The sequence below is a fragment of the Dendropsophus ebraccatus genome, chromosome 1, assembly GCF_027789765.1.
Source record: "Dendropsophus ebraccatus isolate aDenEbr1 chromosome 1, aDenEbr1.pat, whole genome shotgun sequence".
Lineage (NCBI taxonomy): Eukaryota > Metazoa > Chordata > Amphibia > Anura > Hylidae > Dendropsophus > Dendropsophus ebraccatus.
In genome coordinates this window covers 40,172,315-40,184,169 of record NC_091454.1, presented here as the reverse complement: position 1 = coordinate 40,184,169, position 11,855 = coordinate 40,172,315, and the positions used below count along the sequence as shown (strand labels likewise).

General features: G+C 42.7%; 1 protein-coding gene across 2 annotated transcripts in view; it reads right to left on the bottom strand.

The window, feature by feature from the left end:
* Positions 1–11,855, bottom strand: part of HMMR (hyaluronan mediated motility receptor) — a 36,360-nt gene continuing 24,505 nt past the window's right edge. The window contains exons 13-21 of one of the 2 annotated variants that reach the window (XM_069969744.1): positions 9,802–9,980; positions 8,849–8,997; positions 8,531–8,745; positions 8,019–8,123; positions 5,141–5,740; positions 4,874–4,961; positions 4,313–4,489; positions 3,535–3,697; positions 1–223 (exon numbers count right to left, since the gene is read on the bottom strand). In XM_069969744.1, coding sequence (XP_069825845.1) covers positions 144–223; positions 3,535–3,697; positions 4,313–4,489; positions 4,874–4,961; positions 5,141–5,740; positions 8,019–8,123; positions 8,531–8,745; positions 8,849–8,997; positions 9,802–9,980 — 1,756 coding nt within the window. In that variant the 3' untranslated portion in view covers positions 1–143. Of the gene's footprint in view, positions 224–2,010; positions 2,186–3,534; positions 3,698–4,312; positions 4,490–4,873; positions 4,962–5,140; positions 5,741–8,018; positions 8,124–8,530; positions 8,746–8,848; positions 8,998–9,801; positions 9,981–11,855 lie in introns of those variants that run through there. The other variant, XM_069969752.1, reaches the window with a different exon arrangement.

Below are 11,855 nucleotides of genomic sequence, written 5' to 3'. Positions count from 1 at the left end.
CGTTGTAAGTATTGTATGTGCATATAAAATTATTTCATCTACTACAGTTTGTGGGCATTTCTTTAGAGATGGATTTTGCTCTTCTATACGGGCGGATCTGTCACTGTTTATCTGTCATCACAACCGGATCCAGCAATAGTAGGTCACATGAAGTTAGACAAGTAGCTTACGTGACAACAGGAAATAGGGTCATGATCGTTCATTTCACAACTATGTAGGTGACCTGATGCAGACAAAATTCAGTTAACCTTATGGTTATTGCGTGATGGTATCTTGGGATTAGATATTTCCCTTAAAGGGAATGTGTCACCTTTTTTTTTTTTTTTTTTTTTTTAATGATTAGAATCAGATACTAAAAGTTGCTGCTCTTTTATTCCAATGTTTCTATTTTCTGACTTTATTTCACTTTTTGTACATTGTTATGAAAGCTGCCATATTGCCTGAGCTGTTTTAACAGCATTTAGTGACATGCTTTACCGCAAGCCTCATGGACATAGACGACCATAGACAGTCTGTTCCTTTGGGATTAATATGAAACACCAAGAGTGTGCTCTGTGACCTTTGGAGAGGTCATGCTACAGGGATCTGTTATCTATTGGGAACTGCAAGATATCAGGGTTATTTTATAATAGATAGTAACATGGAAAAATTAGAAAGGGGGGAAAAAAAAAAAAAAAAAAAAAAAAAAAAGTCACCAAAAATTCTTTAAAAATGTTTAACATAAAAAATACAAATAAGTTAATTTTCTTATGACACATTCCCTTAATGCCATATAAGCTCTAAAACTTGAAGGAATCAGCCACGCAATGCAGGAAACAAATATTCACCTGTCGAATACTGGTTCAAACAGAATTTAGACCAACAATGGGCGAAAAGCCCTTGATAAATTTCCCCCAGTGTGTCCTAATGCAACAGGGACTGGAGGTAACATTGAACATTAAAAGGGTCTAAGTGTTAAGTGTGATTTTAAATGAACTGGTGCCAGAAAGTTATACAGACTAGAATTACTTATGTACTGAGAGATTTTTTTTTTTTATACTGATCAGCTGCTGTATTTCCCCTCTCCAGTTTGACACTGTGCTGCCTATTGCCACCTCTATCCCTGTAAGGAACTGTCCAGAACAGATGTTTTGCAACTGCTTTGCACTTCCCGACACATAGGTGGCAACAAAGAGCACCATGTGAGACTGGTGAAACTTTACTTTCTGCATGGCATACAGGGCCGCTAAGTACTTGAAGGCTAGAAGTGATTTTCGTTTTTAAAGTAATTTACAAGTATGTATAAGTCAACTTGTGCCAGAAAAGTAAACAATTCTTCTTTGGAGTACCCCTATATATAATCCTCCATGCAGACCAGTTTTATAATGTATTCTGTATAGATTTTGCCTGCTCACCTCCTGCATGCCAGTGTGTGAGTGTGTATATGTATGTGTATGTGTATGTGTGTAATATTACATATACACATCCACATCCAATTCTATTCAGTCTCTTTCCCAGTCAATTCCAAACTGCTGCTTTCTGCTAAAGACAGAAAAGCTCACACACAGATTTTTATGTCTCCCCCTCCTCCCCCCTCCCTTCTGGGACAGTAGATGTAAACAAGCCCCTGGCTGGCTTTATCTACAACATTGTAGCTTGTTTCTAATGCTGGGAGGGTTATTCTGAGGTAAAAATTGCCAATAATAAACTCACTAATTCTCCCAGAATTACAAAGAACTATAAAGTTGCAGATAAAGCCATACAGGGACTTTCTTACATCAGCTGTCTCAGAAGGGAGGGGAGAGGAGGGGGAAAACAGAGAAAGGCTCACACACCGATTTGTGTCATCAGCAGAAAGCAGCAGCTGAGAACTGGTGGAAGTAGACAGAGACCATGGGCAGCAACATATCAAAAGTTATGTTTCAGGGTAATACCCCTTTAAGCCCTGTTAAGAGACCAAGGAAAAAAAAAAAAAAAAAAAAAAAAAGTTAAACATACTGAATACAGCAATCATACGCTAACTGCAACAAGTCTTATGCACAGGTTAAATGTTTATTTAGACAACATTAAAATATAGTATGTGAAATTAAAACTCATTTACATGATTTTATATTATACTCCATGTTTTATGTGAAAAAATATACACAGTGATACATTTTACTGTACAGGTAGGAATTATTGGCTATTCAGCACTTGTTTCTGTTTCCTGTAGAGAAACATAGGGGGAAAAAGTGGATTTAAGACTTGGAACAATAGTATTTATAAACTAGAAATTTTACAAGTAATAAAAGGAAGCAGTCAAAACAAACACCCACTGTGCAGGCCGTGTGTGTGTGTGTGTGTGGGGGGGGGCACACGTTCAGGGAAGGAACTCTGATGTATACTCACCCTGTGCTCCTGAAGTGCCACATCACCACCTCCGACAGCCGCTAGAACTAATTATCCCCTGGCTTCCTGCTAAGTTATGAATTCGGGGTGGGGGGTACCGGACCTAATGTATTGCCTGCAGTTGTGTTCTGACTTCACTGACTTGCTGAGAATGCAATCCATCAATTGGGGTCTAGGAGTGGTCACATGGTGCTACAGAACAGGTAACTATAAATGTATTATTGTTACCAGGATTTTCCGCTCTCCACTTCCTGCTCCCTTTAGGGTACAAACACACATGACTGATCCGCAGCGGATTTCTTGCTGCGAATTCGCAGCGAGATCATCTGCAGGTCCCTGCCCTGTAATGTCTATGGGCAGACATACTTGCAGCAGGATGTCAATGTCGGAAGACAGTCCCCCCGTTAACCCCCCGCCTGAGCATGTACACTACCTGCTCCGCGATCCGGCTTGCTTTGGGGGTTCCTGACTAGACGTCCTGCTCAGCCAGTCAGTGTACTGCCCTGCCGCAGTACACCGATCGGTTAAGCGGGACGTCCACCTGGGAACCCCTGAAGCCGGATTGTTTGTACCCTTAAAGTGAATCTTTCGTCACAAATATGCTCTGTGAAGCGGTGGCATCTGTGCATATATGTTAAAGGGAAGCTTTCAGCAGGTTAGAAGTCTCTAACCTGCTGATAAGTCCCAATAGTGCACAGAGCCCTAGGATGAAGGCAAATTTCTCACCTTTATCCTCTGTGCTGTTTGGTTAATTTGTAGTTCAATACATATGTGAACGAAGCTGCCCTCAGGACACAGATCCACCTTGGCCAGCCCACAGCTTCTAATGAATTATGGGGGCGGCACTCTGCAGTGACGAAACGTCGGCGCTCATCACTGCAGAGCACTGTATAAATGCTAAATGAAGTGCAGTAGTCCCACCCCCAGTGCGCCAAGCCAGACATGGCAGCAGATAATAAAAGAGCCTTATCAGGATGTATAGTAGCTTGACAGGGATTTGTACATGACAGCAATATGAACAGTTAGTTCAGGCGGACCTCTCAGGTACACTATATGATTTATACATCAGCTTGGTGATGCTGCACATTATCTGGTCACAATCCCAACAAAGCGGTGACTTATAGAGTTCTAACAAAAAGGCTTATACTAGGCCTAGTCTGATCTTACCTTCTCTTAATGGGGCTTTGGGATACACATTTTCCTTGACATCATGCTGGAATGCTTTGGATGGATCAAATCTCCTTACACCTTGTAGCTCATGCAACTGGGATTGAAGCAGCTTTTCTGTTTGCTTCTCCTTGGAAAGCTGGGCCTTTAGTTTGGCCAACTCCTAAGAGGGAGAAAACCCACTAAGTTAAAAAGCTGTGCATTATTGTATAGAAAATAGTCTATTAAAACAACAATTTTTTTTTGAGGGGTGTACATTTCTATGAATTTTATTAAAGCTTTTTCAAGCTTTTTTTAGTCTGGTATTGGGACATGCAAACCCATGAGCCTACAAGACTCATGCATGCCAAAGCTAGTTATTAGAAGCTTTCACTATCAGACTGCAGGGCCTACAGATAGTCTTATCGATACTCTGTACAACCACCATTTAACAGCACTTGTTAAGTTAAGAACCTTAGAGTGCAGTAGAGAACATAAGACACAAAACCATGTAGTATGCATTCTACATCTCTCTATGCTCAATGTAAGATAAGTTAGGACCAAAAAGGTCTATAGATACTGTAAAATAAGGGCCTGTTTAGTGTCAAGTGCTACAATGGTTATTCATCACCAAGTAAACCTCAATACAACAGCCACCAGCATGTACATGGTTACTGGGATAGCAGCATTAGTCTGGGAAAAGGTGGCGACGAGGGGGGCCACCATCAAGCATATGGACAGTGGTTGGATTTACGAGACTATACCTTTAAAGCCATAGAGTGTACCTGCCAAACAGTACCTGCTTAAGCTGAGTGTTCTCAGTCTTGAGCTTCATGACATGCTTAATCTTCTGCTTCTGATTCTGGTGACCAAGCAGCTTGGCATATGCGTCACTGAGCTTGTTTAGTTCATCCTGAGCTGCACCTTGTTCACTAAGTAAGGCGTTTTTCTCAGCTTCAAAAGCATCCAATTGTTGCTGTAGGGTGTTAAGAGAGCCGTAAACGCAGGATCATCATGAGGTTAATGGGGCAGTCCAGTATTTGCAAACCACAAGAAAAGAACCACTAGCAGATTCCATATAAGTGAATGGGTGCCTTCTGATGTCAGATGCTGGATTTTAAATGTTGTTCCCCATTCATGTCATTTACGGCCACATAGTCAGAATGAGTAGAGGGACGTCATGCAGATTACAGGTTGATGTGTATACCAGTGCAACGTGGATAACATGTGATATGGGTGTCTGTTACATTTCAGTACTAGTGACAGGCCCAAGGCAATCCACTAATGAAGACAAATGTAAACTGGGAGTATGCCCTATACACAAACAGGTGTGCAAATAAATCCTAGTAAGAAAGCTTACCTGAAATGGACGGACTTTATTTTGCAACTCCTCAAACATTGTACGCCACTGGCTTGCTTCTAATAAAATAGCCTCATTAGATTCTTTACTGTGTGAAAGAACAGATTGAAAAAAAAAATAATATAATATATACACACACACACACAAAACTTATAGGACCTTAAGCATTCTTTTAAGCACTCTGTAATGGCCATATTCAGGACACTTTTACAGAGCGTTATATTCAACACTATCACACATAGAATGATTGAAAAAGTATAATATTACCTTGAACATTCCTCTTGCAGTTCTCTGAATTGAGATTTAAGCCTCTCCAGTTCACTATTTCGCTCATCTAGTTCACGCTCTGTTGTATCTAAGGTCTTCTCGAGGTCTCCAACTTGCTTCTCTAACTGGTCATTCGTTCTCTTTGCAGATTCTTGTAGCTCACAGAGTTGCTGCTCCAGTTCTTCCATGATTTTGTTGGATGTGATGCTTAGCTTGTGAACTTCTTCCGCCAACAGTACCTTGTTTCTTCTCTCCACCTCCTGAAGGTGTTGTGCCATCTCATCTTTGGTTTTAGAAGCCTCCTTTTGCAGCTCAAGTACCTGAAGCTCTAACTCAAATATGGTTTTGCTTGACGACTCTCGCAGATCTAACAGTTGTTTCTCTCTCTCAAGCAATTGGTTTTCTAGGTCTTCCTTCGTTTGGTTGGACTCTGCTTTCAAATTACAGATTTGCAGTTCCAACCCTTGCATGTCTTTTACTTTACTTTCAAGATCTTGTTTTAGACTCTTATTCTCTTCTTCTGCTACAGTAAACTTTTCAAGTAAGGAAACATTAGTCGATTTCAAAGACTCAATTTCTGTTGTTGCCGAAACCTGAAAACTAAAATAAGGGAAGTAATTAGAAGGAGAGTTTATAGCTGAATAAACAAGAAAACACAATGTTCCTGATTTGGGGGTTCACACTATGAAGTAACTTTGGGCTTTAACCCCTAGACGACCCTGGACGTAGGGTTACGTCATGGAAGTCTGTCCCCAGACGACCCATGACGTAACCTTACGTCACGGGTGTTATTCCCGCTATGAAGCGCGCTCCGGAGCGGAGCGCGCTTCATAGGAGGTGGGGGCCGGCTGCAGTGAGCAGCCGGGACCTCACCGGCAATGACACGCTGCAGCGATCGCGCTGCCGCGTGTCATTAACCCCTTAAACGCCGCGATCACGGCGCGACCGCGGCGTTTAAGTGTAAGTGACAGGGGGAGTCCCCTGTCACTTACCGATCGGGACCCCCGCAGTGTGACTGCGGGGGTCCCGATCGGTATAACGGACTGCTGGAGGTCTCTTACCTGTCTCCATGCGGTCCGATCGGCGCTCTGCTACTCTAAGCCTGCACAGGCAGGCTCAATGAGCAGAGCGCCGATAACACTGATCAATGCTGTGCCTATGGCATAGCATTCATCAGTGTAAAAATCAAACTAATCTATGTACAAGTCCCCCAAAGGGACTTCAAATGTGTAAAAAAAAAAAAGTTAAAAACACTAATACACTACCCCAAAACCCCTCCCCCAATAAAAGTTGAAATCACCCCCCTTTCCCATTATATAAATAAAACATATAAAAATAAATAAATAGATAAACATATAATATACCGTAGCGTGCGTAATTGTCCGATCTATTAAAATATAACAAGTGTCATTGTGACCGGTAAACGGCGTACACGAAAAGAGGGGGAAAAGTGCGCAGATTACCGATTTTATGTTACATTATATATATAAAAAAATTAATAAAAAGTGATCAAAACGTCCGATCTTCACAAATATGGTATTAATAAAAACTAGAGATCATGGCGGAAAAAATGACACCCCATACAGCCCCGTAGGTGCAAAAATAAAACCGTTATAAGCGTCACAATAGTCCCATTTTATTTATAATTAATTGCCAAAAAAAAGGATTTCATTTAAAAAAAATATATAACATTAGAGAATCTGTGTAAACCTGCATATGGTTGTGTTCGGGCTGACCTATAGAATAATTGTATCATGTCGCTGTTACCATATAGTGCATAACGTAGACACAGGAACCCCCCAAACCTTACCATATTGCATTCTTTTTTGCGATTTCATCAATTTATATCTTCATAAATAATATATTTGGGATTCCATCATACATGTTATGGGAAAATGAATGACGCCATTACAAAGTACAACTATTCCTGTAACAAATAAGCCCTTACATGGCCTGTAGATAAAAAACTGAGAGTGCTAGAGCTCTTAGGAGGGGAGGAGGGAAAAACGGAAACACTAAGATCAAAATTTGCGCGGTCCACTGGGTCATTTTGGGCCTGGTCCTCAAAGGGTTAAAGAGTCACTGTCGTATTTTTTTTTTTTTTGCAGAAATCAATAGTCCAGGCGATTTTAAGAAACTTTGTAATTGGGTTTATTAGCCAAATCTGCCATTATCTGCATGTAAAAAGCCTTTTCCCAGCCCCCCCCCCCTCCTTCCTCTTTTTCATCCACTCTGAAAAATCTGAAAATTGTGACTTGTTGCAGGAGACGTACCCTGTCTGCTCTAGGGAGAGGGGAGGGGGGAGGAGGAAGGAGGGAGTTAGCCGACAGCAGAAAGCAGATAACAGAGGATTACAGTTACAGGCAAGGAGCTGGGTGACAGCTGTAATCCGAGCTCAGACAGGTCACTGGTGACTGTCACAGGAGATATCCTGTGAGGGATTTGTAGATTAACTCTTTGTTGTCCTGTTTTGGTCTTTTCTTTAGCTCTCTCCATAGGAGAACAATGAAGACAGGGGGGAGAGCTTCAAACTGCTTTTTCATTATAAAAATGCATTTTTCGGATAATAAACCCAATTACAAAGTTTCTTAAAATCGCCTGGACTATTGATTTCTGCAAAAAAAATTTTCACGACAGTGACACTTTAAAGTATACCAGTCAAACAAACACTTCGGTCTAAGTGCTCACCACACTAGCAATATAAAACTGATAAACAAAACATGAATATTGTGGCTTATCAATAATGGTTTTGCCTCTCAGAACAAAAAAAACAAAAAAAACTGAAAATTAGGTATAGAAGGATGAACAGTTTTTTTTGCATCTATAACAAGTTATATATATTCCATAACACCAATAACACCAAGACTATTGTAAATACCTTTCAGTTTCTGAAAGTTTACACAAGGTGCTGGCATGTTCTTCTTTCAGCTCTGAGATTTTCCTTTTGTGCTTTTCTTTTGCATTTTCCAGCTCTTGGTTTTTCCTGTGAACACAAGTAGTGTAAAAAGGCTTGACCTGCAGAATTTTACTGAATTCTGAGAATCAGAGTTAGAGGGCCATCAATGAGGTTATCACAACTACTTGAACAATCTTCCTTTGTTTTCTCCACAACAACCATTTACCTTTCGTCTCATTTGGAAGCCAATGTTAGTGTCAGGACTTGCCCAGTAATATCCAAGTCAAAAAGTCTTGGTCACCAGGCAGACATGATTAACCCTTTAAATACAGGGGCAACATTTTCATTGGTAACCAGAAATAATACCTGCAAGGGAATACTTTAGATGATTTTATATTTGCTAGCCAGCCTTGTTGGGGGGGGGGGGGGGGGGGGGGGGGGGGGGTCTTGAGGACTGACATTAAGACACTGCTCCAGCCAATAGCACAGCTCACCCTTTTAAAGTTTCTTCCAGACGACCAAGCTCCTCTGCCCTCTCTTTGTTCACTTGCTCTAGTTTGAGAATCATTTTCTCAGCTTCTTCCTCCTGTTGTTGTAGTCTATCAAGTTCATCCAGCACCCCCTCCAGCTCATCTTCCAGAAGACTCCTCTCTTTCGCCATTTCCTCTTGCACTTTCTGCAGTTCCAGCTTAAGAGCACTGGAGGTCTCCTAAGGTGAGAGAAGATTCATAACTACATTCAGTACCATCAGAGGTGGTGGGCATCATACGTAAACTTTCCAACAGAACAGGCATCAGTGCTCCAGATCTCACCATTTCCTTCTGCAACTGCATTTTCAGTTCTTCTTCTCGCCTTTGTAAGGCCTCACACTGCCCATCTCCTTGGCTCACTTTCTCCTTTAAGGCTTCCAATTCCACATATAAACTGTTCTTTTTTGTGTTGCTTTCAGTTAATAGATTTTCTGTAACATACAGGAATAAAGCAAATCAGTTTAGACAATTGTCTATGACTTCTTAAGCCATACCCCATTCTACCATAGAATATATATTATACAGTACAGCCTGTACCGGACATATAACCAATGTCACCGTCTGGCAGGACACGTGCAGTACATCAGCATCAAATTGACATACGCTTGTTGTGTGCTGCAGATGTCTGGTCCAGCGAGGACGTCGGCTCAGTGAAGATTAGGGGACAACTCTTGACACAGCAGGCTACTACACCTGTTTATGCCATCTGTGACTACTTCAGCCCTGAGGACCACCCTGGCATCCCACACCAGCCACAACCTCTTCCCAATTACGGTGACTTGCTGATCCCATAGAACTGCCCTGCTCAGCCAGTCAGTGGCTGCAGTGGTGTTTCATTCAAGTCAATTGGCTGAAGGGGTCAGTCCCTGTAAAGTCAACACATCAGGTGGTGACTAGTGATGAGCAAACAGTGGAAAAATTTCCACCTTAGGCCATGTGACCGAACACAGTCAACTCCCAGCGTCTGGAGAAATTGGGGGCCTCCCTAGGGCTGCCATGAAACATGGCTTTATCCATGTTTTCCAGCACTTTCCAGGTGGCATCTATTTTCTCCAGACACCGGGAGTTGAATGTTCAGTTTGTGTTCGACCACATGACTGAACATGGACATTTTTCTGATTTTCGCTCATCACTAGTGGTGCCCAGTGGGGTACCAGAAGCCTCAGCACAGCATCTGACTGTGTAGTCTAATGGTATAGCTTAAGTAAACCTGCCAGACCAACTCTGCCACTTACCCTTTTCTTGCAGCATTACAGTATACTTGTCCTCCAGTTCTCGCATTTTGGCCAATAGTTCCTCTTCCTTTTGCCTGAAGTCCTCTCCTTGGCTTACTTGTTCTTGCTCTTTCTGCTTTAAACGCTCCTCAGCTTGGTCTATGAGCAGCTTGTAGTTTTCAGCTTTCAAAAGGACATCACTGAAAACAGAGCAACACATTTGTTCCACATCAGGCATAGTAGCTTTGTTTCACATGAGGCATAGCATTCTAAAGAAACTGGAACTGCAATTTTGGTTACAGGGACTCTAAGGGTCCTATTTCACGGGTCGATGGAGGCTTGATCAATTATGTAAACGAGCTCTGATCTGCTAGATTGGTGTTTACTGGGCCTATTACACAGCCCGATAATCGTTTAGTGAGGGCTGCAGGGACATTGTTACCGATGTCCTTGCAGCCCTTGTTTAAACACCATACATTACCTAAACATGTTGCAGGTATTCTCCTGGGCTCCTTCCTCCCGGTCCCGCGCCCAGCAGCTTTAGAGCGGCCTGTCTGAGTTGACAGACTGCTCCTGGCCAATGATTGGCTGAGCAGTCTGTCAGCTCAGACAGGCCGCACCAAAGCTGTTGATGCGGGCGGGACCAGGAGGAAGAAGGAGCGCAGGTGAAGACCTGCAACACGCTTAGGTAAAGCATGGTGCTTGTGAAATCGGTCGCCCAATTATCGCTCCGTGGAATAGGACCCCAAGTCCCCTGAAAGTGAATGGGCCTTATCTATTAAAACAAAAAACGTTATACACTCACCGGCCACTTTATTAGGTACACCTGTCCAACTGCACGTTACCACTTAATTTCTAATCAGCCAATCACATGGTGCATTTAGGCATGGTCAAGACAATCTCCTGCAGTTCAAACCAAGCATCAGTATGGGGAAGAAAGGTGATTTGAGGGCCTTTGAACGTGGCATGGTTGTTGGTGCCAGAAGGGCTGGTCTGAGTATTTCAGAAACTGCTGATCTACACGCACAACCATCTCTAGGGTTTACAGAGAATGGTCCGAAAAAGAAAAAACATCCAGTGAGCGGCAGTTCTGTGGGCGGAAATGCCTTGTTGATGCCAGAGGTCAGAGGAGAATGGGCAGACTAGTTTGAGCTGATAGAAAGGCAACAGTGACTCAAATAGCCAACCGTTACAACCAAGGTAGGCAGAAGAGCATCTCTGAACGCACAGTATGTCGAACTTTGAAGCAGATGGGCTACAGCAGCAGAAGACCACACCGGGTGCCACTCCTTTCAGCTAAGAACAGGAAACTGAGGCTACAATTTGCACAAGCTCATCGAAATTGGACAGTAGAAGATTGGAAAAATGTTGCCTGGTCTGATGAGTCTCGATTTCTGCTACGACATTCGGATGGTAGGGTCAGAATTTGGCGTCAACAACATGAAAGCATGGATCCATCCTGCCTTGTATCAACGGTTCAGGCTGGTGGTGGTGGTGTCATGGTGTGGGGAATATTTTCTTGGCACTCTTTGGGCCCCTTGGTACCAATTGAGCATCGTTGCAACGCCACAGCCTACCTGAGTATTGTTGCTGACCATGTCCATCCCTTTATGACCACAATGTACCCAACATCTGATGGCTACTTTCAGCAGGATAATGCGCCATGTCATAAAGCTAGAATCATCTCAGACTGGTTTCTTGAACATGACAATGAGTTCACCGTACTCAAATGGCCTCCACAGTCACCAGATCTCAATCCAATAGAGCATCTTTGGGATGTGGTGGAACGGGAGATTTGCATCATGGATGTGCAGCCGACAAATCTGCGGCAACTGTGTGATGCCATCATGTCAATATGGACCAAAATCTGAGGAATGCTTCCAGCACCTTGTTGTATCTATGCCACGAAGAATTGAGGCAGTTCTGAAGGCAAAAGGGGGTCCAACCCGTTACTAGCATGGTGTACCTAATGAAGTGGCCGGTGAGTGTATATTGCCCATACCAACCACTTTTATTTCACCAGAGCAGTTTTGAAAGTAAGAGTGACAGGCTGTACAGAGTAGCTTTGTACATTT